Source organism: Stomoxys calcitrans, chromosome 2 (genome assembly GCF_963082655.1).
Source record: "Stomoxys calcitrans chromosome 2, idStoCalc2.1, whole genome shotgun sequence".
Classification (NCBI taxonomy): Eukaryota; Metazoa; Arthropoda; class Insecta; order Diptera; family Muscidae; genus Stomoxys; species Stomoxys calcitrans.
In genome coordinates, this window is record NC_081553.1 from 188,657,569 (window position 1) to 188,684,338 (window position 26,770).

Below are 26,770 nucleotides of genomic sequence, written 5' to 3' on the forward strand. Positions count from 1 at the left end.
TTGGCTCACTTACCCAGCTGTAGGAATTGTCCAACTCTAGGGTTATTTCCAAATCCCACTAAAACGTCAAATGTTTGGTTTGGATTTAATTTTTTTTTACATTTTGTTCCTTTTTTTCGGATTTGAATTGTTTTAATTTATAATTTACACGTTTTAAATTATAAATCTTTTGATCTTGTGGCTGCCACACATGATAATGCAAAAAAAACTAGAATTTCCAGAAATTTGACAGCCTAGGGGGAATTTGCGCCACCATCACCACAGGGTTGTGTAGTTATTTATTAATTTTATGACACACAAGCAAACAAAACTCGTGGACAGATAGTGCACTTCGCGGGAAAAAATTGTACTCAGCTGTCTCGACAACCATGATACCATTTTGTAAAAATTTCAACATTGACTACGCCATCGCCCCATCGCCAACCGGAATAAGGGGGAATACTTTTAAGTAAATTTTTCATAAGTAATGGCTGGTAGGGTCACTTGCAAAACATAAAGTGGATAGGCCCCATGAACATAATTAAGGATGTCAAATCTGCCGATTGAAAATGTCATTCAATAGCAGAAATCGTAAACAAAGAATGAATGTAAAAAAAGCAATGCCAAGTGGCGCCAAAAATTAAAAAAATTGTATGTCGGCTGATCGCTTGGCTTAACCATGTTCAGTAAATCCTGGGCTGGTAATATGTTCGTTTTTCGCCGTTGAAACCCCATTTTTAAGCGATAACTTTCTTGAAATACTACAAAAATAATAATGATAAAAATAACAATTTTATTAAAATTTGACCATTAGTAAAACCCCGTTTACACTGCTCTTTAAATCCGGATTTAATGGCTCGATCATCTGTTTTCCCTTTATAAAATCCGCTGACGAGAGCCTTAAATCCGGATTTAATGAGCAGTGTAAATGCGTACAAATTGTTAAAGTTATGAGAAAGCTGGTTAAATTATAAATTTGTGAAAACAATTTAATTTGGGTTACTTTCATTCGAAAGTCACCCAAACAATTAAAGGTGGTCTGATTTGTACAACAACCATAAATCATATGGTGCAATCCGCATCTTGTCATTAAGCTGATCGTCGTTTTCAAACAAATTTCTGTTCATGTGTGTGCGTATATGAGCAGAGAATATGAGAGTAAGAAGATAACAAGAAAGAGAATGCAAACAAAAATCTGACATCTTAATACCGTCAAACCCGACCGGCTGTTTAGAGCTGTTCGCGTGAGATCATCTTTTTACATCCGCCTTGACTTGAATACAGTACTAAAATAAAATAAGCGTACTGTATAGTACGAATTTTGAGTGTATATTTACAATACATTACGACACTACTACGAATAATCAAATAATCGGTTAGAAAAATTTTATAAAAATAATAAAAAAAAAACTCTCAAAGTTTTTAATTTTATATTTATCGGTGAAATTGATAATACCAGCCTTTCAATATTTGGAATCTAAGCGATATCAAGCTGTTAAAAGTTACATTAAGCCATTCATACATTTTCCAAGAAAGGTCTGGTGTAACCCATGATTCCAAGTTGTTTGGTTTTGTTTACCTTAGTAAATGGAAAATTGTAACAATGGATAATATATCCGAACTAACTTGTAGAGTTTGTTTACACGAACAGCAGGTTTTAATTAACGTTTTTGAAGAATTGGATGACTTGCAAACCAATCTCAGTAGCTTGCTGGAAAAATGTGGGGACATGCAGGTGAGCTAGTAACTTATAATTCTCCACCTCAAGACTACATTTACTTCCCCTTTCAGGTTGAAGAAAATGATGTCTTTCCTAAATATTTGTGCGAAGAATGTACGCAGGAGCTGCTTATAGCGGCACAATTTAGGGAAAAGTGCATTAAATCACAGAAAGTATACGACGAGGCAATGAAGGTATGCAATGTGGATGATATTGATGGTGACAATTTCAACCAAATCATTGAATACTCGGATGGGGAAAGTGATAATGTTGCAGCCTGTGAAGACCAGGTAGTACCTGAATCAAAAAATACACATTCTTTATGCACAAGTCCAACCGAGGCTGAAGAACAAAATTTGAATAATAATAATGAAATTGAAGATAACCTTTATGTGGTGGGTGATGTCGTTGATGTAACATCATTTCAGCATAATTTAGCTGTGCAACAATCAACTCCACAGGAAATAGCCAGTACGGATGCCATAATTGATAATGTTGATGTTATTGAAGAAGGATCTTGTGATGTAGATTGCCGCGAAGATTCTAACAACTATGAAGTTCATATAGATTTGTCAAACAGTTCCTTTGTCAAAGCGCTACCAATTAGATCAAAAAGAGATAAATCCTATAAATGTGACATTTGCGGGGCGGTATTTGTCCAAGCCATTAATTTACAAAAACATTTACAGAAAACCCATATCGCTGCTCAGTACTATACATGCGATATATGTAATCACTGGTTTTCTGTGGAAGTTGAACTCTTAAAACATGCAAAGCATTGTAGGGAGCAGAATTTGGAACAAGATAACCTTAACGAAAATAAAAATAAGTCGTTTTCGGGACCCATTTTAAGCAATGCGCAGCATGTGGAAAACCAAAAAAGGTGCAATTATTGCGAAAGGGATTTTCAGACACCTTTTGCCCTTAGAATGCACATGCGATCGCATACTGGGGAAAGACCTTTTCCGTGTCAGTATTGCAATAAATCATTCAAAACTCAGTCATCATTGAGCGCACATACCAAAAGGTAAGTAATGATTATAGCTACAGTTTTTATAATTATGTAATACTCTTTTGGGAATTCTAAATGCCACAGGCATACAGGTCAAGCGGATTTCGTGTGTTCGGTTTGTGGCAAGTCATTTTATGAACGAGGGAATCTAGATGTCCATATGCGAAGCCATACTGGTGAAAAGCCCCATTCTTGCTCTATGTGCAACAAATCGTTTACAAGGGTTTTTCTGCTTGAATTGCATATGAGGACGCACACGGGAGAAAAGCCTTACTCATGTTCCTTTTGCGATAAAAGTTTCCGGCAGCGATCGGACTGGAAAAATCATTTGAGTACACACACCGGCGTTAAACAATTTAATTGTAACTTCTGTTCCAAAGGCTACATAAAAAGAACGTCACTTGCCCAACATTTGAGAACACATTCAGCTATACAAATCGAAATGGATAATGACATCTCACAGGAAACCAATAATAATGAACATTCCGAAGGTGTTGAAAACTTTGGTGACATAATAACAAGCGAGGAAGACTATCCGTCGTAGATATTTTTTAAAATAAATACATACATACTTTATTGCTAAATATCTTGGTTATCTTTGAAATATTTATCGGTTCTCTTAAGCATAACCTGCTTTTCCTCTTTACTAGCAAAAGACGCTTCTATAGCGTTTTTACTCAAACCATATACATGTTCTTTGTTTAAGCCATATGTCCTACATGCTATCAATAATTCTTCGGTTAATGTACTATCAAACACGCCACAATCGTCGGTACAGATAACAGCTTTCACTTTATTCTCGAACAGATATTTGAAATGATGTAAATCATACCCCTTCACTGTACCACATTTAACATTGCTGGTCAAACAGCATTCGATGGTTATAAGCTGCTTTTTACACTGTTCTACTTGCTGGGATGTCAAAAAAGTTCCATGGCCACATCTGTCAAAATTGAAATCCAACATTTCTTGGGTTTCCATTTCATTATCGATTTCAGCACAGTGAAGAGCCAGTTTTAATCCAGCGTTTTTTGCTTTTTGCAAGCTTTCAACAAAATCTTCAAAACATCCTATAGCTGGATTGCCACTCAAATCAATACCTTTTACAAGGCTTGGATATTTGTTCCTCATTTCTATGGCTAAATCTATAATTTCTTCTGCTACTTGGTGTCCCTGGGATCTATCAATGGAGACCAAGAGTTTAACAATAATATCATATTTCTTAAGACAATCTTCTAATGTATGTAGAATAATTTCTATATATTGTCTTCGACTCATGTTACTATTGGCTTTCGGTGTTGTTCTTAGTTCCAAGTAGAAAACATTGTCACTTGCAAAATCTCTTATCACCTTTTCTGTTGCTAATTCCAGGCCTTCTTTGGTAGCAGTCAATTTATGCATAAATTGAAATTTTTGAAAACATTTGTTTAACTTATCTTCATCGTTGCCGGAAGCGAATTCTACAAAGTGTTTTATTTCTCGAAGAAATTCGTCGCTGTTATCTCCATATAACTCCATACCTAGTTCTTGAATTGAGTCCATTTTTAGCGATCCATTTAAATGGGCGTGCAGTTCAACCTTTGGCATAGTCTTAAGAAATGATAGATCCATGTCTTTTAAATTCTCTTAAAATTTTATGATCAAGAACTAAATATTTTTGTTTAGGGTAGTGCTTTACTCCAAGGTTGAGTTTGAAAAATAAATATCGTGTTCCCAACAAATTACTTGAAATTTAATCTCAAAATCTTATCGTTCTAAAATGCCACTCTATGACATTTCTCAGCTGGAATCGAAAATACAAAAATGTGTGTCCACGTTTGTCAAAGGAATAAACGATTCACAGTGGGACAGAAAGTGAAAAGTATCCGCAATTATGAATGAAATTATATTTCAAAACCATATTATGTGTAATATTTATGTCGGAGTTTGCACTACAAGAGGGCGTACCGGATTGACCCGATGGAGTCCTTCATCTGTAAAGGCTGCCGCCTTAGTGTACAACACACTGCTACAACAAGAATGAACCAAGCTACACGCCAACTGAGGCGTTTACAAGGCATCCGTGAAAAGTGAAAGAGCAAAGTAAGTCGTCCATAAACAATGGGAGAGTTGTATTTACCCTTTGAAGGCTGGTACTATTTTCGCTTTTCGCGACATTTTTCGCCGTTTACATTTTAGATAATAGATTTTAAAGTGGACAAACTTGCTGATTTCACTCAGTAGGACTTTTCCTCTATAATTGTGGTAAAATTTTAATACAATTGTTATTTTCGTAATGTTTCAGAAAAGTAATCGCGAAAAAAAAGGGGTTCAAAGGTGAAAAACGAACACAGTACCAGCCTTAAGCGGATTTTCACTGCGAATGAGGTCAGTAATAGGCTTAAGCTGACGAATCCGCTAGACTGATAATAAACCAACCGACATAAGGCAGCAGGGATCGATGGGTTGCCAGTTGAACATTTGAAGACAGGAGACGAAACGGTGATAAGGTGTTTGCATCACATTGTATGCGCGATCTGGCGTTGGCACAGCATCGTCCAACATAAGGTCTTTTCGCGTTCTTTTCCAGTAAAAAATTGTAGAAAAGTAAGAACAACCTTTATTCTCTTTAGCTATTTATTTAAATAAACAGCTGGTTTTCAAAAAACATCTGTTCGATGCTGCAAATATCCAGCAGAAATTTTCAAAGTCTCAAAATTGCTTGCTCTCACGCACTCTCCCACTCTCTTCTGCTGGCAAATAAAGTACGCGAACGACTTCTAATAACAATTGGTGGAAATTTGGAAACATTTTGGAGTACTCGAACACACTTATAATCTGTACCCAAGGCGGATTTAAAAAGGTGGTCTCACCCGAACAGCTGTTAGCAGCCTGGTGGTCCCATTTGTACAACAACCACAAATCATATGGTGCAATCCGCCATCTTGCCATCAAGCTGATCGACGTTTCGTCACACACACAAAAAAAGTTGTATGCGTGTGTGTATACATGAGCATAGAAAATGCGAGAAACAAGATAACAAAAAAGATCATGCAAACAAAAATCTGACATCTTAATACCGTCAAACCTGGCCGGCTGCTAACAGCTGTTGGCGTGACACCTCCTTTTTAAATCCGCCTTGCTCCTACCTTTTGAATTTGGCTTGGTCTGTTCTCCCCTCTCAATTTGTGGTGGCCAGAGCATGTCCAAAAGTGCTGATATGGGTGTCAGACATCGTTGCTGAGAACTATAATTTAAGTAGATGTGTGAAAGTTTTTTGAGTGACAGCTGATGTGTCATCATTCGTTTGTGAATGAACCCACACCGGATCTATGTTTACTTTTTTGCAGTACGATTTTAACCGCAAAGGACTAAGAATTATCTACAATTATTAAAAATGACCTCAATAATTAAATTACACACCATATCAGGAGCAATGGACGAAACTCCTCCATGCTATATTCTTCAAATCGATGAAGTGAAAATAATGTTAGATTGTGGATGGGACGAAAAATTCGATGCCAATTTTATAAAAGAAGTCAAAAGGTAATAACAACACAGTATCATTATTTGTTATTAACGGAAATATAATTGTTTTCCTACAGGCATGTACATACCATAGATGCTGTTTTGCTATCGCATCCTGATGTCTATCATTTGGGTGCACTGCCATACCTAGTCGGCAAATTGGGCCTACATTGTCCAATTTATGCTACCATCCCGGTACACAAAATGGGTCAGATGTTTATGTATGATCTTTACATGTCACACTTTAATATGTATGACTTTGATCTATTCTCCTTGGACGATGTGGATGCTGCTTTTGATAAAATCATACAGCTCAAGTACAATCAAACAGTTTCATTGAAGGGTAAAGGTTATGGCATTGCCATTACCCCCTTGCCGGCTGGTCACATGATTGGTGGCACTATTTGGAAAATCGTAAAGGTGGGAGAGGAGGATATAGTGTATGCCACAGACTTCAATCACAAAAAGGAACGCCATTTGAATGGATGTGAGTTAGAACGATTGCAGAGGCCTTCACTGTTAATAACGGATGCTTTTAATGCACTGTATCAACAAGCTCGCCGCCGGGCGCGCGATGAAAAGCTAATGACAAATATTTTGCAAACACTGCGCGGAAACGGCAATGTTCTAATAGCAGTGGACACCGCTGGCAGGGTTCTTGAATTAGCACATATGCTGGATCAGTTGTGGAAAAACAAAGAATCTGGTTTGATGGCATATACCCTTGCCTTGCTGAACAATTTTTCGTACAACGTTATTGAATTTGCCAAGTCCCAAATTGAATGGATGAGCGATAAGTTAATGAAAACATTTGAAGGGGCTCGCAACAATCCATTCCAATTCAAACACATGCAACTTTGCCATAGTTTGGCAGAACTCGCCCTATTACCGGGACCTAAAGTTGTGTTGGCCAGTGAACCGGATATGGAAAGTGGATTTACACGCGAATTATTTTTACAATGGGCTGGAAATCCCAACAATAGTATTATCTTTACTTCAAGGTATAAATAAGTAGATTTTTTATTATCTACTACATTTTTACTTAAGTATGATTTTCCCATTTTTAGAACATCTCAAGGAACATTAGCCATGGATCTGGTAGACAATCACACACCAGGCCGCAAAATTGAATTAGATATCAGGCGAAGAATCGAGTTGGAAGGAGCAGAGCTTGAGGAATATCTTCGCATTCAGGGAGAGAAAGTAAATCGTTTGATAGTTAAACAAGATGCCGAAGAAGAGAGTAGTTCCGATTCAGATGACGATATTGAGATGAGCATAATAACTGGAAAACATGACATTGTTATACGTCCTGAGGGCAAACAACATACTGGATTCTTTAAATCGAACAAGCGGCATCATGTAATGTTTCCATTCCATGAGGAAAAAATTAAATGCGACGAGTACGGAGAAATTATAAACTTAGATGATTATCGCATTGCTGACATGGCGTATGAGATGAACATGGAGGAATCTAACAAAGAAAATGTTAAAAAAGAAGAAATTAAGGGAGAGAAAATAAAAACGGAGGAAGATGTACAATTGTTGGAAAAACCAACAAAATGCATAAGTCAACGCAAAACCATTGAAATAAATGCTCAAATACAAAGAATAGACTTTGAGGGGCGTTCTGATGGCGAATCAATGCTTAAAATTCTTTCACAGCTGAGACCCAGACGAGTCATTGTGGTGCATGGCGTCGAGGATGCTACAGACGCTGTGGCCAAGCATTGCGAACAAAACATAGGAGCGCGAGTATTCACTCCTCATAAAGGAGAGGTAAGAAATTCAAAGTTCTTAAATTCCCTAAACTTAATGCCATATTTTTGCAGACCATTGATGTAACAACGGAGACACATATTTACCAAGTTCGTTTGACCGAAGGTCTAGTGGCCCAATTACAATTCCAAAAGGGCAAAGACGCAGAAGTTGCCTGGGTTGATGCCCGCATTGGTATCCGAACCCAAGCAATTGATACACCAGCATCGCAACCAACTAGCGAAACAGATAATGATGTTACCGAGGCATCGCAGGATGAGAAAACATTGACCTTAGAATCATTGGAGACCGATGAGATTCCCAAACACAACTCGGTGTTGATTAATGAACTGAAGCTGTCCGATTTCAAACAAGTTCTGATGAAGAACAACATAAATTCAGAATTTTCTGGAGGTGTATTATGGTGTTGCAATGGATCCCTAGCATTGCGACGCATAGATACCGGCAAAGTCACAATGGAAGGTTGTCTATCGGAGGAATATTACAAAATACGTGAACTATTGTACGAACAGTATGCAATTGTATAATTGCACAAAAGCTCGAAAACAAATCTGTTTTTTATTTTGTAATATCTCATAGGGTAACATTACGTACTTGTAAAAATAGAATAAATAAGAATTCAATCTGGATAAACTAGGTACAATTCTACGCTTTATTTAAACATATGTATATTTTCTATAAAGCTTTTAATTATTCATAAACTGTAGCATAGGATCTTCCTCCCTAGTTCGCTTCCGTTGCCATTCCTCAATATCTTCTTCGGTGGGTGCTTTAATATCATACATGCTGTTGTAGGGCCTTTTTCTATCGTCCAATATTTCTGGGGCGGATTGTTTTTCTTTCCCTTCGTTTTCAGTGCGCTTTCTGGATTTCGCCAATTTCTTTTCCAATTTTTTAAGCTTCTTTGCCCGTTTCTTTTCCCGTTTCTTCTGTTTCTTTTTAAGTTTTTTGTTTTCAATGGCAGCTTTTTGTAACTCCGCTTCATCTTCAGATGAAGAACTTGAGCTTGAAGATGAAGATTCTTCTGTCTTGGCATCTTTTTGAGACTCTTTTAAACTAGTGTCATTGTTTAATTCATCTTCATGTTTTTCGGAGGTTGCTGATGATGTGGTAAGAGGTTTAGCTATTGAAGCTTCTTGCAGGGCCTCTGGCTCTTTCATGCCGACACAATAGGAATTTTTTATAAAAGACTTGCAGCATCTGTAACCCCATCGACCACCATTGTAATAACTTCCCCAAACAGTTGTATGATTATTTATGTAAACATCTTCCTCATATATGCTGCGGGCTTTAGGCTTTTCCATGCCTTTTATAACTTTTCCACTTCTCGAATACTCTATGTATTCTTCAGTTTGAGCCAAGAGTAAAGATTTAGGAGGAGCTTGCAAGTGTTCATCTCCCCCATATTTATCTACTATGTGGTCCTTAGTCTAAAATATTTTATGATTAAAATAAATTTGACAGTTTTTAAATGATAAAGCAGGGGCAATACTTACACTTGACTTGAATTGCTCTTTCTTTTTGTCATATTCCTTTTGTAGTAGTTCCAATTTTGTGGGTTCTGCCAATAAATGAACATCCACACCCTTGCCATGAGCTTCCCAGGCAAACAGTTGAGCGGTAGCGTGTTTTGTAGTGTCGCCAGAAAATCGAACAAAATTTTCGCCAGCGAACTCAGCTCTAAATTTTAAATCAATTTTAATATAAGGAATAGTAAACAGCATGTAATCTATTGAATGAGATGTTTTATAACATCCTAATAAAGAAAGGGTGCGCATACTTACTCTTCTGATGGTACTTTTGGATTTGGATTATCGCGCATAGATCTTGTTTTCGGATCATAGTATGCGCTATTCGGATCTAAATTTCTCAAATACTTTGCAGTGTCTTCTCTTATACGTAAGTTGCGAACGGTAATACGCTGCTTAGAATCTACTTTTGTACCCGGCATATCTACTTCATCCACATATTTGTCCTCATTGTTATCGTCATCAGAAATTTCAGCATCGGGATCTAAAATATTCATGTATTTTAAATAAGGGTCGAACGCTAGTGGAATAAATTCAACATTACCATTTTTTAGTTTTTCCGCTTTTAGTTGACGTTTGGTCTCCTCAACCTTTTCATATTCTTCTATAATTTCTCTATGATTTGCTGGATCATATGAACTCCAACGATCACGTTTCTCATCGTAATTCACCGAAACATCTTTGGCTATGAACTCATCATGAACCACAATTGACTCGGCAAATTTGGCTATAACCTTACGCGGCCTTTCCAGACAATCTTTACGCTTATGTGTCATGGCACCACAATTTTCGCAGGCTCCTTTGCGAAATTTGGTAACCAAGCGAGATGTGTCTACACCCCGAGGAGCTTTTCTTTCTAATTCACCTCTATCTTCATCCCGTTGAGGCCTTTGATGTTTGAGCGTTGGTCCTTGAGCTCCATAGTACCATGGAGCATTCGATATATATTGTGGAATATGAGGATTTATATCACGACCCTCTTCATCGACGGCTGCTGGTGCAGTACCTGCTTTTCGAGCTTCTTCCAATTCTTTGGCTTTTCGCCAATCTTCGCGTGATTTTTTTTTGGGCTCTTCATCTTCCACAGTTTCTTTGCTATGGATAATTTGCGATACAGGATTCCTAACTGTTTGGGAACTCATTGTTTCCCTTGTTGTAACCAAAAACACTATCAAAAATATATACGATTTCCAACTAGATAGTAAGTAGCAAAAAACGAAAGTGTTGCCAACCGAATAATAGAAACAGATGTTCCCTAGGCAAATTTATAGAAGGTAAAGCATTAGCCCAAGAACGACGAAATCAGCTATACATCCCTGTGTTGCGCAAATTCCTACCAGCCAGTCAAATTTCTGAACATTTCCTAACTGAAATTCTAGTTTCTATTCGCATTATCGTGTGTAAATAAATCAAAAGATTTATTATTATAAAAGAGGGTAAATAAGAAATTAAGCCAATTAAAATGTGAAAAGGATTCAAGGATTCAATTAGAAAAAAATCTTGAATGGTTTCAATTTTACTCTAGGTAAATTTATACAAGGTAAAGTCCCTAGCCCAGCTGATGTAATTTTCCAATTCCAGAGTTGTTCCCAAATCCCACTAGAACGTCAAATGCTTTGTTTGGATTTTAAAATTTTTTCACATTTTGTTCCTTTTACACATTTTAATTGGCTTAATTTCTAATTTACCCGTTTATAATCATACATCTTTTGATATTGTGGCAGCCACATATGATAATGCAAATAAAAACTAGAATTTCAATTAAGGCTCTATTACAGGGCATGTACATGTCTTATGACATGTCACATTTTGTATTCACATGTTATTGAAAATGTTTGTCAAAATTGTCAATTTACAAACGATACATTCCTGTATGTTATTTTCATATGACATACCTATAAATTTGAACAAAATCTGATTTTGTATGCGTAATAATTGTTAAATTTGTGAGAAAGCTAGTTAAATCAGAAATTTGTGAAAACAATTTAATTTGAGGTTGCTTTCATTCGACTGGCAACAAAAACAGCTGATTTCTTTATGTTTTTGTCAGAAGGAATAGAGCACGCTCTAATCGAAAAAAATTACATGTGCTATTTTGAAAAGTGATTTTCTTATGTTAGTTTCGTTTGTATCACACGACATGTACAAATCAATATGTGCTTAATTTGACATGTTATAGGACAACTACATGCCATGTAATAGAGGCTTTAGGAAATTTTCAGAAATTTGGCAGCCCAGTGAGAATTTGCGCCATCATCTCCACAGGGTTGTATAGTTGATTTCGTTGTTGTTGGGCCAGTGAGCCAACCTTGCTAATTCAACCATGATATCACTCTACGACACATGACTACATTACGTTACGATTTTTCCAATGATTGTACTATAAACCAATTGACATTTGTCAATAAACAAAAAAAAATACTTTTAGGTAAAATTGTTTAAGATGAAAAGTATATTTTACAATAAAATCAAGCAATTTTAACAGAATGTTATATGTCACAACGTGTGTGTTTTTATAAAATTGTCGTGTTGGAATTATATGTGAAAAAAAATGTATAACTTTCTCTGAGGGAAAAAAATTGGAAGGCGTAACAAAGCAATTTCTTCTCCACCAATTCTAGTCGGTGAGGAAAAAAACGGAATACTGTGTATTACTACTACAAGGGCCTTGTATTCATAGGTATCCAATTAAAAAGACCTGCAAATACAATTTAGTGGGTCGAAAAATACATAGAACAAAGGAAATTAAGGCACAAGGTTAGGAGCAATACCCATGAACAGCAATTATAGACATCACGTTGGTGGAGGGTATTGTGGAATAGAACTACGCGAAATGCATCCTAGAATTTCTCAAAATTTCACTTATGTGAGCTCATGTGTGAAATACATGATATTTATGTTAAATTTCATATTTTGGCTCTTTGGTGGTCTACTACTTGCAATTGGACTCTATGCGTTCAAAGATAAATGGGAGTCAACGGGTTCCTTGCGTTTGGAAAGTTTCTATGATGTGATATTAAATATCTCACTGGTCATGATGATAGCTGGTGTGGTAGTATTCGTTGTCAGTTTTGCTGGATGCTTGGGAGCATTACGAGAGAACACATGCTTGCTAAAGTTCTATTCCATGTGCCTGCTTTTGTTTTTCCTTATGGAGATGGCTATAGCAATAATGGGCTTTGTGTTTCCACAAAACATGAACTCATTTTTGGAGGACACCTTTACCGATAAGATAATACACTCTTACCGTGATGATCCAGATTTACAAAATTTCATCGATTTCGCTCAACAAGAATTCAAATGCTGTGGACTCAGCAATGCAGGCTATCAAGATTGGAGTAAGACGTTTGTAGAAAATTCAATTTGCATTTGTGTTATATGTATTTTGTGTTTCTTTTGCAGGCAAAAATGAATACTTTAATTGTACTTCGCCATCGGTGGAGAAATGTGGTGTCCCCTATAGCTGTTGCATTAATGCCACTGACATAAGTTCGGGCTTGGTTAACATTATGTGTGGCTATGATGTGCAGGCTCATTCTGTTGCTGCTGCCAGTAAACGAATTTGGACCAGCGGTTGTATTGAAATCGTGCGAGTATGGGCTGAGAGAAATCTCTATGCTATTGCGGGTATTGCATTGGGCATAGCCCTTATACAACTTTTTGTCATTTATTTGGCCAAAACTTTGGAGGGACAAATTGATTTGCAAAAATCGCGCTGGTCCGCGTGAAATCAGTAGTAATGACACTACACTGATGGCCAAACAAGTGATGTGTTTTAAACAGCAACAACAACAGCAAAAAGCAAAAACTTCTAAAACAACGTACGACATATATACGGTACTTTAAATAATTCTTGCGCAATTTCTGACTGGTAACTCAAAAAAGTAGCTACTGACATACATATATTATTATCTAGAAAGTGAGCGCTCCTGTATACATATATACAATGTGGAGAAGTCTCTCACGTGTTTTATTTTTTTTAATTTTTATTTTGTATAAGGAAATATAAAGGACAGGAAAGCTTTTTTTCTGAGTATTTATAGGATTTTTAATAGCATCACTCCTTCAATATTTATTTATATACATTATATCTTGTGCTTTATGTATTATTTGGAAGTTTCTACGTGTTTTTTCTTTCACATGTCTTCTAGATATAGACATTGGAAAGCCAATACTACTGCATATTTTTTTAAATCTTAAAACCGAAGAAAAAGACTACATTTTTATAGTATACACAAACACTTTTTTAACGTGCAAATTTTGTTTAGATTTAAAAATTGCCAAAGAAAAGAAAATTGAGTGCATTTTTTACTGCTCCCCAGAGAGTGTCTGAAACTTTGTCGCATTGGGAATGAAAACATATAATACGAATATCCTTGAGGTGACAAATGTTTTTAAATTCTGTTTTATTAAAAGCGCAATAATTTTTTATTAAGTCTTTTTTAACTATAATTGACGTACTAACACAAATTATAAAAAAAACATTGCCATCTTATACTATTTAACAGAAATGAGATTCCATATTAGAGAAAAAGAATGTAAGGCGGTTAGAAAAATTTAAAATTTTTTATAGCCGTTTTTAAAAATCTTTTTCTGATCAGATATATAATATATAGTATTACCAAAAACAAAAAGAATTTTTTTATAGGAAAAATATTTACTGTTTGTGAAATAAGAAAATCTCCCCCATAATCACATAAATACTCAAAAAACAAAATGAAAGGAAACATTCATATTCTACATACATATATATACATTTATAAGCTAAATCGAATAAATATCCTACAATGACGATGATTGTTACACAAATCAATAGCGAAACCTCTTAGATAATCTTTATTAACTAAAAGCTTTGAAGTTATTCGAATGTTACCTCCTTTGTAAAAGTATTCAGCTAACATGTTCCCAATAACTCGGGTAATATCATTTGAACATTTGGAGGACTATTTATTCACTTAGCAGATTCAATATTAGATATTATCAGATTACAAAATACCAATACAATATTACCACAATCTCAAATAGTTTTAAATGTAATAAACATACATATTATTAAGAAAGTTTACAAACATTATTGGTCGCCTTTTTAGAAAAATTTTCGTTTTAGGGTAATGTCGACTAGTGTCGACCTTACGCAGAAAATTACATATTTGGGAAAATATTTCTTTATTTCTCAACACTTATTTCGGCGATTTTAACAGGTCCAATACTCTGTTTATATTAAGAACTTTCTAGCTCCTCAAATAGCTATCAAACGCAACTTAACCTCTTCATTACTGTGCAATATTTTTTTTCCGCCGAGCTATTTTTTATACCCTCCACCATAGGATGGGGGTATACTAATTTCGTCATTTTGTTTGTAACTCCTCGTAATATTCATCTCAGACCCCATAAAGTATATATACTCTTGATCGTTATGACATTTTAAGTCGATCTAGCCATGTCCGTCCGAAAGCACGCCAACTTTTGAAGGAGTAATTTTGCACAAATACTTCTCATAGGTGTAGGTCGGTTGGAATTGTAAATGGACCATATCGGTCCATGTTTTGATATAGCTGCCATATAAACCGATCTTGGATCTTGACTTCTTGAGCCACTACATGACGCAATTTTTATCCGGTTTGGCTGAAATCTTGCATGAGGTGTTCTTTAATGATTTTCAACAGTTGTTGAAGTATGGTTCCAATCGGTTCATAACCTGATATATTGTAGCTGTCATATAAACCGATCTTGAATCTTGACTTCTTGAGCCACTAGAGGACGCAATTCTTATCCGATTTGGCAGAAATTTCGCATGAGATATTTTGTTATGATTTCCAACAAGTGTGCCAAGTATGGGTAAAATCGATGCATAACCTGATATAGATGTCATATAAACCGATCTGGGGTCTCGACTTCTTATTCCTATCCGATTTGGCTGAAATTTTACACGAAGTGTTTCGTCAACAACTGTACCGAGTATGGTTCCAATCGGTTCATAAACTGATATAACAACCATATAAAGCGATTTTGAACATTGACTTCTTGAACCACGAGAGTACGCAATTCTTATCCGATTTGGCTGAAATTTTGCATGATGTGTTTCGTTATGACTTTCAACAACTGTTCAAAGTATGGTTCAAATCGGTCCTTAACTGATATAGCTGCTGTATAAACCGATCTGGGATCTTGATTTCTTGAGCCTCTATAGGGCGCAATTATTATCTGATTTGGGTGAAATTTTGTACAACGGCTTCTCCCTTCAACCTACAAATTTGGTCTGAATCGGTCTGTAACCTAGTAAAACTGCCCTATAAAACGATCTCCCTATTTCACTTTTTGAGCCCCTAAAGGGCGAAATCCTTATTCGATTTGGCGGAAATTTTACACAATGACTTCTACTGTGGTCTCCAACATTCATTCCATTATGGTCCGAATCGAACCATAACTTGATATAGCTCCAATAGCATAGCAATTATTTTCTTTTATCCTTTCCTTTGTTGGCCTAAAGAGAGACATCGGGAAAAGAACTCGACAAATGCGATCCATGGTGGAGATTCGGCCCGGCCGAACTTAGCACGCTTTTACTTGTTTAATTTTGGAATTGAAAATGCCGAGGTCATTGGTTCAAATAGGTTCATAGGTCACTGATTCAAATCCGGTTCGAAGGACCAATGAAAATGCCAAAGGGTTTAGCTCTGGAGGGAAAGCGGATGGTGAATTGTTGGGATCGTGGAAAATATTTCTTTGAATAGAAATATTTTCCTCGCAAAGTAAGTTTAAGCAAAATGGAAAAATAAGGAAGACACGGTTGGATTAGGATTCAGGAATTTACAACCAACTCTTTATTGGATGAAAAGGAGATTGAACAAAACTCTTACCAGGAACAACAGTAGTGGTTGAAGCTCAGATAACAAGTAAAGATTGCTTTAGGAAAAAGAAAAGAAAAAAGACCGGCAGAGTACAGAAGGCTACGTACTCTGCCTGCTACATGTGTTTTGATCGACTCATAGCAATATTTGAGACCAAATGTGGATTATGAAATTCAGATTACCTTCAAAAAAATATGGCCTTTTGAATTGGTAACACTTGGTGGCAACTTCACTGTACTTAGTTTCCTATGACAGACCGTTTGTCCCATTGGTATAGCTCAGAACCTTCTTTAATTTCTGACACTAAGTTTTGGAGTTGTGATCTTCCCCTTCTGCTTTTACCAAGACGTCTTATTTGCGGCTTTTTTATTCATTCCGACGGCATGACCTAGCCAACATCGTCATACAGCTCGTTGTTCATACCAAGCCAATATTCTCCACCAACCCAGACAACTATAAAGTATGAAGAATCGTTCTCTCAAGCACTCTAAGTAATCTCTCGTGTGAATGCGCAGGTACCCTTTCTTCAAAATCCTATAACAACACGTGTAGTATCAGTACCTTGTATAGTGTACTTTTCGTCTGTCTAGAGATGACTTTGTTTCTGCAGTGCTTGTTTAATTAAAAGTGTTCTTGTAGTAGCCACATTTGCAGGTAGAGGTTACGACCCTGGTCCAGCTCCTATAGGCGAGCAACTTCGTTCCGGTCTATAGGACCGACCACAGCGGGAACATGATGACCATTGGTTATTTAAAGGCGCAAATAACTCGCCTTGTCGTAGCGAGCATCTCTGAGACTCTCCGCTCGATACCGTTGTTTTTCAGCGACTGCAGTTGCAGCTACTCCGTATGGTGCATTCCACCATCCGCAACCTGTAAACGTACCCGTTAGCTCCTAGCTAAGCTCCTCGTAATAACGATGTACACCCCACAGATTGGAGCTCAAAGTTACAGCCTGTGTTATGCTCAAGTTATCCCTTGCCGGGATAATACGGATAGTATCAGTACCTTGTATGGTGTACTTTTCGTCTGTCTAGAGATGACTTTGTTTCTGGAGTGCTTGTTTAATTGCAAGTGTTGTTGTTGTAGCCCCATTTGGATATGGAAGTAACGACGCTCGGCAAGCTCCAATAGGCGAATAAGCTCGTTCCGTTCTATAGGATTGCCTTTTTTAAATGCGCCAATAACTCCCCTTGCCATATCTAGCATCACAGGCACTCAGTATTGAAGCAAGAGCGGGTGCCGCCCTCCCTCCCACTGACACTCTCCGCACGATACCGCTGATTGTCAGTGACTGCAATTGCAGCTACTCCGTGCGGAGCCTTCCACTAACCGCAACCCGTGGAGGCGGCAGGTACCTCTCAGCTAAGATTCTCGTGATAACGATGAAGACCACACAGATCGGAGCTCAAAGCGTCGGAGCCTGTGTGGTGCTCATAGTAATCCCGTTCTACGTCCGAAACGAGCCAAAGTAGTTTACTATTTATGACATATCACTAAGGAACAGGGGATACTTCTCTCATATCAATGAGTGCAGTCCGACAAAAAGCATCACAAGCACTCAGTATTGACGCCGCCGCTTGCCGTCCTCCCTTCCACAGACACTCTCAGTTAAGCTTCTCGTGATAACGATGAAGAACACACAGATTGGAGATCAAAGTGTCGGAGCCTGTGTGGTGGTCATAGTTATCCCGTTCTACGCCCAGAACGGGCCAAAGTAGTTTACTATTTATGACTAATAAATTTCCTATGAACATATCACTAAGGAAGAGAGGATACTTCTCTCATATCAATGAGTGCAGTCCGATTAAAGGTTAAGCTCAATAAAAAAATCAGTGTTGCCGATTTTGGTAGGTTTCATGGATACCGACGGGCCAAATACTGTTATAAGGGGTTTCACTGCTTCAAATTTCAGGAAAAAGGACGTATGTTCTCTAACTGGTTTGAGTGTTAACGTATCTATTCCAAATTTCGTAAATTCTGTTTAGGAATGCAGCTTTTGTGTGTTCAATGCATTTAATCGAAAAACAGGGCTGTGTGGCAGCTGCATGCGAATATGATTAGATCTGCTCCATACTAAGATGTTGAAGGGTCCATACAACTCACTGTATCGATCGTTCAAACACTTAAATTGTATCGCTTGATTCAAACTAGGCACGGTTGTTCATTGAAATCGGGGCAGAACTTTGACTTTTTAAACGCAAGATTTCTTATCGAAAGATCGGTATAAAGGATGCTATATCAAGATATAGCCCATCTTAGAACTTTAGACTGAAGGTTGATTTTAAACATAGACGGACATGTCTCGATCGTGTAAGAACATTCGTGTACTTTGTAGTGTTGAATATGTATAATTTGAGCTGTTTTAAATGGAATGGCAAAATGACCAAATCTTCGGTGGTGGGTATAAAAAAATATATAAAGCATTTTTGGCTTGTAAAACAAATGGTAGGTTTTGGTCGGATTTGGTAGGATTTTTGTTAAATTTCGATAGGAAATAATTTTCTTGAGTGGCAACACTGGGCAGAATACCACACAAATGTAGCCAACATTAGGAAGCATAAGGAACGCCCAAGCGTTGGGCGTCATCGGCGGACATGCTAACCTCTGCGTCATGTTTGCCTCCAGTAGCATTTATTAGTAAATTTTATTCTTCGATTTATTTTAAAATTGGAGGCGTTTGTTTCGTATATGGCGATGTTGTGCTAGATAAAATTACTGACTTTCTCAAAGTTATGTGGGTGTATTTTCGGATTTACTTTTTCCTTAAAAAAAAATTGTAATTATAACGTTGATTAACTAGAGTTTTTTTTTACTTTTGTCTAAAAGCTACTCTTATTAATTTTTTATTTTGCTTTAATTTAAAAAAAATCAAATATTGATTGACCATCGCCTAAAAGTCTTTAAACATTATTGCCAGTTTCCAAACTCCGGGGCTATAGACGAACATGCTAAGCTTTGCGCAACGTAGCCCCTTCCAAACATAAAACTAGTTTAAATTGCTCTAAAACAAAGAAATGATGTTCGAGTAAGGTGACCCACTTTGTTTATAAATATTGTTGTATTTTGTAGTTGCTCTCATTTCTAGTTTGTACTTCAAATTATTAGAACTATTAAAAAGGGTAACATAAGAACATATATACATACATATAAAAATATAAATTCATGTATAAATGAATTTTAGAAATAACCGTTTATTAATATGTAGTTTATATCTATGTACTCCAAATAAAAGCATTTAAACATCCCAAATGAAAAGCTTTCATTTCTAAGTTCGTTTGCCTTGTTAAGTTTCAGTTTTTCATATTAGAGATTGAGAAATGTGGTTTCTATACCCTCTAGGCTTTCTTCGAATAGTCCAAGGTATTTATGAAAATCGGAAACTTCGTCCTCTGTGTTGTCTTGAAATTCTTTTAGTATTTCTTTGCGTTTATTGTTTAACTCAAAAGCAAGTCTTCCTTTGTTGCATTTGGCTATGGCATTAACAGAACTGCCTATTCGCTTTCTCATTACTAAATCCAAATCATGTACCAGTGATTGCTTAGTTGGAGCATGTTTACTATTTGCTTCTGTAGGTTTTAAGGGATTATCGAAAAGTTTATTTAAAAATCGTATTATATTTGAAAAAATAAACTGTTGCTTAAGACAATCTTCGGTATGCAAAGTAAAAGTATTTTCTTCCCAGTAGTTTTTCTGTACATCTGGGCATTCTAGATTAAGTACCATTTTATGAAATACATTTTCCGGGATGCGTACAGATGCATCACGCGAAGCATTGCGTTCCATAGTTGTTGCCAAATTACATTCAAAATATATTTGCCCATATGATATACAGAATTTTCGGGCAATTTGAAAAAGCTTATATCGCATACTAGCATAGTAATTGTTATCATCACAAACAATTAAGAGCTGTCTGGAGCCACAGTCCCTATAGGAGCAGTACTTCAAATTAGGTATGTTAGCAACAAGCTCATTGATGTTTTTTAACGATTCAATGGTATCGGCCAAAAATTTGAGGACCTCTTCACGCTGCAATCTATAGGAGGTTGCGTTATCATCTGAGCACTTAAGAAAATTGTCAAAGCAAATATGCAATATGGAGAAGGGCACATTTTCAGTTTCTAACAGTAATTTACTGAAACTCGTTTTTCCGGCAGCAGGTAATCCAATAAGAGCTACAATACATATTTGTTCCATAATAACAAAAAAAAAACTTAAAAATTAGTAAACATGAGTTAATATCTGGTCTCTATTATGATAACAATTTGGGGGCAGTAGAAATCGTCGCCGTACTCGCATCAGTTTGCTGTTGGTTTTGTTGTATTAATTTTTGTCCTTCTTCCAACTCCTGCATGCGTCTTTGATTTATTTCCGATTGTACTTCGACATAAACTTTCATCATATTTTGATTAAATAGTGCAAATTTATTAACACATCGACTTACACAAGCTTCCTGCAGTAAGAGTAAGTAAATATTATTTAAATTGTAATTGATAACAATTTCATTGTTCAAATTTACCTCATGTTTGGCCAAATCTCGTTCATTGAAATTATCAACACATCGAGAGAAACACAATTCCGTAACTTTATTGTATAATGTCAGGAAATCTTTGAGCTGTGTTTAAGGAATGAAATTATTAATGTCATTTATTATTTATGTCAATAATATATGTTATGTATAGTACGTTTCTTAGATTGGGATCCATTAGTTTATTTAATGATCGTTTTTATTGAAAAGTCAGTAGTTTTTATATTTCTATCGCTATATTGCTCTTCGCAGCAAACTATCATAGGGTATCAGCTGTTAAATTGAATACGATTATATGCAAGGCAAAGTCACGTAAAAAGTGTTTTTACAGTACCAAATGTAGTTACGTACACCCAGAGAAAAATTGATACCAAACGTGATTATTACAGCACCATACTGTATTTAAAATAAAGCATCACCATTTGGTATCAAAACCATGGTAGAATCCATGACATAATTACCAGGTTGTGTACCGTAAACACCTGAGTAACATTTTCTTCTCGCGAAGTGCACTACCTGTCAAAGAGTTTTAGTTGTGGCGAAACAAATAAAGGTGGTCTCATTTGTACAAAAACCACAAATCATATGGTGCAATAAGTGTGCGTAAATGTTCTCTGCTCATGCGAGAAAGAAGATAACAACAAAGAGAATGCAAACAAAAATCTGACATCTTTATACCGTCAAACACGGCCGACTGTTAACAGCTGTTCGAGTGAGACCACCTTATTACATCCGCCTTGTGTGTGTGTTATAGTTAAGAACCATAACACACATACAAACAACGAAAAATGGTGCGAACTAGTAGCATACACAAAACCAGAGTTGCACTAATCACTGATTTGGCAGATAGTGCAATTAACATTTTGTTGTTGGGCAACTGCCACTATCTGTAAATGAATATATCTTGGGAGAATCATATACAAGGTATGGTCAGATGGCCAACAATAAAAAATTGGGATACAACTCTATTCCACTAACTTGTCAAAGCAAATGTAGACACACATAGATGTGTCAAACAGTTGACATTTCTATGTAAATTCAAAATGAATTAATAATTGTCGAATAGAAAATATGTTGTGTTGTGTGATAATAAGGCACATCTTCTTATATATAAAAATCAATTTGTGTTTGTTAGTTTGTATGTATGTTCCGTATAGACTCAAAAACGGCTGAACCGATTTTCTTGAAAATTTTACTTATGGTGCAGAATGGTCCCGTGGTGAAAATAGTGTACTCAATTTTTTTTTATTTGAAGATGGGGGGGGCGGCGGACCCTCCCCATTACCCTTATTTTCAGGAACGCCAGATCTCGGATATAGGTGGTGCGATTTAAGCGAAATTTTGTGTATTCGCTTATAGTATCTTAAAAATCAATATTTGGTATTCAAATTTCGGGTGGGCGCTTAGGGGGTCGACCCGCCCCCATAACCCACCAGATATGTATAGACCAATCACGACAATATGGGACACAAATGAAAGGTATTAATATCCAATAGCGGGACCAGGTGCTTGCAGGACCACCCCAACTCCAAAAACAACCATAAATCGGACATGTGTAACGACCATGGCAATATGGGGCTCTAATGAAAGGTATTTGGGAGTAGAGCACAAAATTGATACCTACGTTCGGGACCAAGTTTCTGGGGGTCCACCCCTTCACCAAAAACACCCACCAAATATCGCTTATTCACTGATCATAGCAATATGGGGCCCAAATAAAAGGCATTTGAGCGTTGAATACGAATCTGATATCTAAATGTGGGACCAAGTTTTTGGGGGACTGTCCATTCCCCAAAGAGGACCAATTTACGACCGTTGCAATGTGGGGCTCAAATGAAAGGTCTATAAGAGTAGATCATGAATCTGATATCAATATTCGGGAAAAGTGTCTATGGGCCCATTCTACCCCAATAGCACTTCACAAATGGGGCTAAAAAAAGTTGTTTCGAGTAGAACAGGAATCTGATATATATTTTTAGGGCCAAGTCACTGAGTGGCCTCCCCATCCCTTAAAACACCCCCAAAACTGGACATGTTTGCCGACTATAGAAATGTGGGGCGCAAATAAAAGATATTTGAGAGTAGACCACGAATCTGATATCAATTTTCGGGACCAACTGCCTACAGGACGTCTCACTCCCATAAAATCCCTAAATATTCAAAAGATATTTGGGAGTAGAGCACGAATCTGACATCAACATTCGGGGCCAACTGTCTACGGGACAATCTTAAGTTTCGGGGGGTCTACTCTTTCCCTAAAAACACCCCAGAAACAGGAGTTTTTTAATGGCTATGCCTATATGGGGCTCAAATTAAAGGTATTTGGGAGTACAATACGAATCTGATATCCAAATATGCGACCAATTATAAGCGGACATATTTTCCGACCATGGCAATGTGTTGCTCAAATGAAAGGTATTTAAGATTAGAAAACGGATTTTGATATCCAATTTTGGGGCTATTTGCATTTGGGGGACTCATCAATCCATAAACTTCCATTACACCAATGGCAATATGGGGTTTAAACAAATGGTATTTGAGAGTAGAGCACGATGCTGATATTTTTTTCAAGGCTAAGTGTTTGGTGGACCATCCCAATACACCCCTTTATCTTACATACATACATATAGCCCATGGAAATATGAGGCTTAAATGGAAGGTATTTGGGAGTAGAGCAACAAGTTGATACCCACTTCGAGACCAGTTTTTGAGTAGAGTACATCTAATATCCAAACTCAAACTACCCTATAACTTCGATTCATAGTCCAATAAAGATCCTAGGGGATTCAGATAAAGGCATTTATATTGTTATACTGTTAGTCAAGCGATTTACATAGACCATTTCCCATCGCTCTTTAATTGTCGAAAATAAATATTAAAAGGATAATTGTTTTCCATATAATTTAAAAGTAGGGTCCCGTTCAGCTAGTATTCCTAATAAAGACAAATAACCAAAGGCAAATTTATCATTTGAAGTGCGGAATGTGATTGATTTAGCCATTCTTAGATTGCACATGCTTTAAGCGACTTACAAAATCCCTAATTATTTTCCATACCAGGCCCTTAAATTGTTTCATGTCTGGGAATGTGTCCCCACCTAAGAGCCGATGTGTCTGTTAGCCTCGAAAGCCGGGCAATTGCATAGGAAATGTTACTTAATTCCAGTTACACCGCTGTGGCCCGGCACCCAAACAATGCGGTTTAAATCTTCTTCTTATATTTGGTAAATTGTGATGTTTGCGTAGTGTTATCACAAAAAATAAAAGTGGAAGATCATATTTACTAACAAGAGTTATTTACATAAAATATAATGAACGAAAATGCAATAAAAATTCCTTTTTTTAACATGCTGGCCCAAGTTGATAAACGTTTCGTCCAGACTTTTAGTGAATGTCAAATTTCCACTCATTAAACAACTTTATGCTGACCGCATGACTCTTTCTTCCCCTAATGGACTTTGTGTTTTACGTTACGTTCGAGAATAACACAAAATATATAGCAAATAGGCAACACTGACAATAATGTGTTTTCTCTCTCAGCTAGGGTAATCCTATTTTTTATTGGTTAACCTTATGCCGTACAAAATATTGGCAATTAACATTTGTGGTAGCCTTTGTAACCACTACAATGCAGTCATATAATATGAAATACACTTTGCATTTAGAATTCGTCTGAAGCGGACGCTTCGGGATTCGATGCTTAGTCATCGTTATACACAGTACAGTTATAACTGTACATTGGTTTTAATTCTGTATTTTTAATACACGTGTTTTAATTTACAGTTGGTGGGGACACCAACTTCGGAAGTACAACCTGGCATATAGAGTCGTACTCTGCCATTTCGATTAAAGTCCAAAAAAAATAATATGAAATATAAAACAAGGTAAGGCATATATTTTTATATGTTTTATGGTTTAATTATATACCTACATATTTGCAACAGTGTTTCCAAAACTTAATGAAGCCTTAAAATATGGTTGTTTGACAGTCTCATAGAGGAAGTCTGTCTAATAAACCTATTAGATATTTAGTTCTATATTAAGTTTTGTGAACACCGGTGTTGGAATTTAAATAAATTTTTGTTATAGCGGTCGTCAATTCCATAGCTTAACTTATAGGTCCAACTCATTTGTATGTTGAGGTAAGGAGATTCGTTTCCCTTTTCATTTCCCTATCTCGATTTCATACGAATTAAGAATTACCGTAAGTAAAATTTACTTATCTTTCTCTTCTCCTGCAACTGATAAGTGTTAGTTTGAATAAAGGTTAGCTATGTATGGATGCCTGGCTTTATTCCATTTTATTAGAGTTTCCCAATGTACCTACCTAAAACTCAATTAGAAGGGCATTTAATATTCCGCTTTACCCGGCAATGATTAAACTTGTATTTGTTTGCTCTACCCCATTGCCCACCCCAACCCACAATAAGCACATATGTTAAAACGACCCTGTAGTCGGCGGCTGCGGTAACACACACCTACCTTGTAAACATTTTCTCTTTTTTTAGTGTGTTGTTAGTCGGCGGTGAAGAAGCAAAAAAGAAAATAGTAGTCCGAGTTTCTGCGGGATTTTTTTTTATGAAAAGAGAAAAAAAACTAAAAAATATATAAAATATTAAAAAATAGAGTGTTTAGTTTCGGTGGTGTTTTGAGTGCGAGTGTTTGTGCCAAGTGTAGAATAAAAACAAAAATTAAAAGTGAGTTCTTAATGCTATATCCAAGGATGAAAAAAAAATTATAAGAAAAACGAAAGAGCACATGAATGTTGTAATAGAAAAACAAAAAAAAAATATTTATTGAATCTTGGGGGTATGGGGTGCCAATATCAAGGACAATTGACAGTTTCCAACTGCATGTGTCTACTCACCACCAAAAACCTTAACGCGTACTAAAATGGACAACATATACAATATAAGGCACCTGTTCGTCATATCCAAAAATGCACAATGGCAATATCTAGAAAAATGCATTATAATATAACATTTGGAGATTGAGCGAATTCTAGATTATGAATAAAAATTTAACAGAGGTCATAAACCATCTTAAGATGAAGCAGTTTAGGAAACTCTCAGAATTGGATGGATTTCCGTTAGAATAATAATGAATTTGCTGAATAGGCAGCTTTCTCTTTTTTGTGGCATGCTTGTCCACTAGCCAAATAGTGCATGATGTTTTTCCTCATCAAGGAAATCATTCTTCATGTCTGTAGGCTGTAGTTGTTGTAAATAGCTATAAAGATAAGTGCCGCATTTTGGCTTTACCATTCATTCTCATCTTGGCCTTTCTCTTTCATGCTTTTGACAGTCGCGTTTCTAATGACATCCTCCTTAGTAGGGATGTGCACGTGAGTCGTGATTTGTCGTGTCACGCGTGAAGCATGCGCGAGTCACGTCATTTGTGAGTGCGATCTAAACCAAATTACGTGATCGTGAGTGAATAAAAAATTCTTTGTGCGTGAGCGTGAGTGAATGAAATCCCGCTCACGACGCACAAGATACAAACGACTAACGAGAAAAACACCGACTCATGAGGCAATCACGACTCAAGAGATACTCAAGACTCGCGAGAAAATCACGACCAACAGTAAAAAAAATAATTTTTAGCATGCATCTCAAATCATACGATATTATAACGGACCAATTAAGGCCTGGTTATGCTCTCGTAAACGTAGTATGCAAACACATGCAAACGATTACCGAACGTCTGTCGACCGTAACCTAAAAGTAGAATTTAGAAAAAATAAACTTTTACGTTCCGTTTTCGTGTCGGCTGATAAAATTTGATTTTTGAACAAATTTCAAAACCAAAAATGAGTATTTAGAAAACTGCTAGTCCTATTCTATTATATTTATGTGTAATTTTTTTCA

At 36.5% G+C, this 26,770-nt stretch overlaps 8 protein-coding genes across 12 annotated transcripts in view; 4 read left to right on the forward strand and 4 right to left on the reverse strand.

Moving 5' to 3' along the window:
• Positions 1–26,770, forward strand: part of LOC106094619 (methionine-R-sulfoxide reductase B1) — a 117,132-nt gene that overhangs the window by 71,084 nt on the left and 19,278 nt on the right. Inside the window, exon 1 of one of the 3 annotated variants that reach the window (XM_059362325.1) lies at positions 20,766–20,840. The exons of 1 other annotated variant lie outside the window; for it this stretch is intronic. The gene's annotated coding sequence lies outside the window, so the exon portion shown is untranslated. Of the gene's footprint in view, positions 1–20,765; positions 20,841–25,420; positions 25,601–26,770 lie in introns of those variants that run through there. One more of the 3 variants, XM_059362324.1, reaches the window with a different exon arrangement.
• LOC106094463 (zinc finger protein 180) lies at positions 1,398–3,295 on the forward strand. The gene is made up of 3 exons (XM_013261681.2): positions 1,398–1,714; positions 1,771–2,726; positions 2,796–3,295. The coding sequence occupies exons 1-3, from the start codon at positions 1,583–1,585 to the stop codon at positions 3,253–3,255; spliced, it is 1,548 nt and encodes a 515-aa protein (XP_013117135.2). The 5' UTR covers positions 1,398–1,582; the 3' UTR covers positions 3,256–3,295.
• On the reverse strand, positions 3,281–4,499 carry LOC106094464 (adenosine deaminase-like protein). The gene has a single exon (XM_013261682.2). It carries the CDS (start codon positions 4,320–4,322, stop codon positions 3,291–3,293), a length of 1,032 nt encoding a protein of 343 aa, XP_013117136.2. The 5' UTR covers positions 4,323–4,499; the 3' UTR covers positions 3,281–3,290.
• Positions 6,007–8,633, forward strand: LOC106094459 (probable cleavage and polyadenylation specificity factor subunit 2). Its single transcript, XM_013261675.2, has 4 exons — positions 6,007–6,236; positions 6,296–7,219; positions 7,286–7,997; positions 8,051–8,633. The coding sequence occupies exons 1-4, from the start codon at positions 6,088–6,090 to the stop codon at positions 8,522–8,524; spliced, it is 2,259 nt and encodes a 752-aa protein (XP_013117129.1). The 5' UTR covers positions 6,007–6,087; the 3' UTR covers positions 8,525–8,633.
• Positions 8,627–10,768, reverse strand: LOC106094460 (pre-mRNA-splicing factor Slu7). The gene is made up of 4 exons (XM_013261676.2): positions 10,071–10,768; positions 9,782–10,010; positions 9,494–9,677; positions 8,627–9,427 (listed from the first exon to the last, which is right to left on the reverse strand). The coding sequence occupies exons 1-4, from the start codon at positions 10,666–10,668 to the stop codon at positions 8,684–8,686; spliced, it is 1,755 nt and encodes a 584-aa protein (XP_013117130.1). The 5' UTR covers positions 10,669–10,768; the 3' UTR covers positions 8,627–8,683.
• Positions 11,951–14,595, forward strand: LOC106094465 (tetraspanin-33). 3 transcript variants are annotated; one of them, XM_013261684.2, is made up of 3 exons: positions 11,951–12,150; positions 12,207–12,864; positions 12,929–14,595. In XM_013261684.2, exons 2-3 carry the CDS (start codon positions 12,300–12,302, stop codon positions 13,252–13,254), a joined length of 891 nt encoding a protein of 296 aa, XP_013117138.1. In that variant the 5' UTR covers positions 11,951–12,150; positions 12,207–12,299; the 3' UTR covers positions 13,255–14,595. The 3 variants fall into 3 exon arrangements, with proteins under 3 accessions (XP_013117138.1, XP_013117140.1, XP_013117137.1); XM_013261686.2 differs by having other exon boundaries at positions 11,951–12,146; XM_013261683.2 differs by having other exon boundaries at positions 11,951–12,864.
• LOC106094461 (L-seryl-tRNA(Sec) kinase) lies at positions 19,400–20,573 on the reverse strand. The gene has a single exon (XM_013261679.2). It carries the CDS (start codon positions 20,571–20,573, stop codon positions 19,683–19,685), a length of 891 nt encoding a protein of 296 aa, XP_013117133.2. The 3' UTR covers positions 19,400–19,682.
• On the reverse strand, positions 20,488–21,160 carry LOC106094462 (mitochondrial import inner membrane translocase subunit Tim10B). The gene is made up of 3 exons (XM_013261680.2): positions 21,062–21,160; positions 20,896–20,991; positions 20,488–20,829 (listed from the first exon to the last, which is right to left on the reverse strand). Exons 1-3 carry the CDS (start codon positions 21,080–21,082, stop codon positions 20,629–20,631), a joined length of 318 nt encoding a protein of 105 aa, XP_013117134.1. The 5' UTR covers positions 21,083–21,160; the 3' UTR covers positions 20,488–20,628.

What these genes read in the sequence shown, in the direction of transcription:
- LOC106094465 (XM_013261683.2), top strand. Translation starts at nt 12,300, where the DNA reads ATGAACAGCAATTATAGACATCACGTTGGTGGAGGGTATTGTGGAATA. An exon ending in TGCAGGCTATCAAGATTGGA is followed by an intron (nt 12,865 to 12,928) that starts GTAAGACGTTTG and finishes TTTCTTTTGCAG; the next exon opens with GCAAAAATGAATACTTTAAT.
- LOC106094464 (XM_013261682.2), bottom strand. Translation starts at nt 4,322, where the DNA reads ATGGATCTATCATTTCTTAAGACTATGCCAAAGGTTGAACTGCACGCC.
- LOC106094459 (XM_013261675.2), top strand. Translation starts at nt 6,088, where the DNA reads ATGACCTCAATAATTAAATTACACACCATATCAGGAGCAATGGACGAA. An exon ending in TTTATAAAAGAAGTCAAAAG is followed by an intron (nt 6,237 to 6,295) that starts GTAATAACAACA and finishes GTTTTCCTACAG; the next exon opens with GCATGTACATACCATAGATG. An exon ending in AGTATTATCTTTACTTCAAG is followed by an intron (nt 7,220 to 7,285) that starts GTATAAATAAGT and finishes TCCCATTTTTAG; the next exon opens with AACATCTCAAGGAACATTAG.
- LOC106094463 (XM_013261681.2), top strand. Translation starts at nt 1,583, where the DNA reads ATGGATAATATATCCGAACTAACTTGTAGAGTTTGTTTACACGAACAG. An exon ending in AAAAATGTGGGGACATGCAG is followed by an intron (nt 1,715 to 1,770) that starts GTGAGCTAGTAA and finishes TTCCCCTTTCAG; the next exon opens with GTTGAAGAAAATGATGTCTT. An exon ending in TTGAGCGCACATACCAAAAG is followed by an intron (nt 2,727 to 2,795) that starts GTAAGTAATGAT and finishes TAAATGCCACAG; the next exon opens with GCATACAGGTCAAGCGGATT.
- LOC106094460 (XM_013261676.2), bottom strand. Translation starts at nt 10,668, where the DNA reads ATGAGTTCCCAAACAGTTAGGAATCCTGTATCGCAAATTATCCATAGC. An exon ending in AGCGGAAAAACTAAAAAATG is followed by an intron (nt 10,011 to 10,070) that starts GTAATGTTGAAT and finishes TGAATATTTTAG; the next exon opens with ATCCCGATGCTGAAATTTCT. An exon ending in CCAAAAGTACCATCAGAAGA is followed by an intron (nt 9,678 to 9,781) that starts GTAAGTATGCGC and finishes TTTAAAATTTAG; the next exon opens with AGCTGAGTTCGCTGGCGAAA.
- LOC106094462 (XM_013261680.2), bottom strand. Translation starts at nt 21,082, where the DNA reads ATGGATCCCAATCTAAGAAAC. An exon ending in TGGATCCCAATCTAAGAAAC is followed by an intron (nt 20,992 to 21,061) that starts GTACTATACATA and finishes CCTTAAACACAG; the next exon opens with CTCAAAGATTTCCTGACATT. An exon ending in GAGATTTGGCCAAACATGAG is followed by an intron (nt 20,830 to 20,895) that starts GTAAATTTGAAC and finishes CTCTTACTGCAG; the next exon opens with GAAGCTTGTGTAAGTCGATG.
- LOC106094461 (XM_013261679.2), bottom strand. Translation starts at nt 20,573, where the DNA reads ATGGAACAAATATGTATTGTAGCTCTTATTGGATTACCTGCTGCCGGA.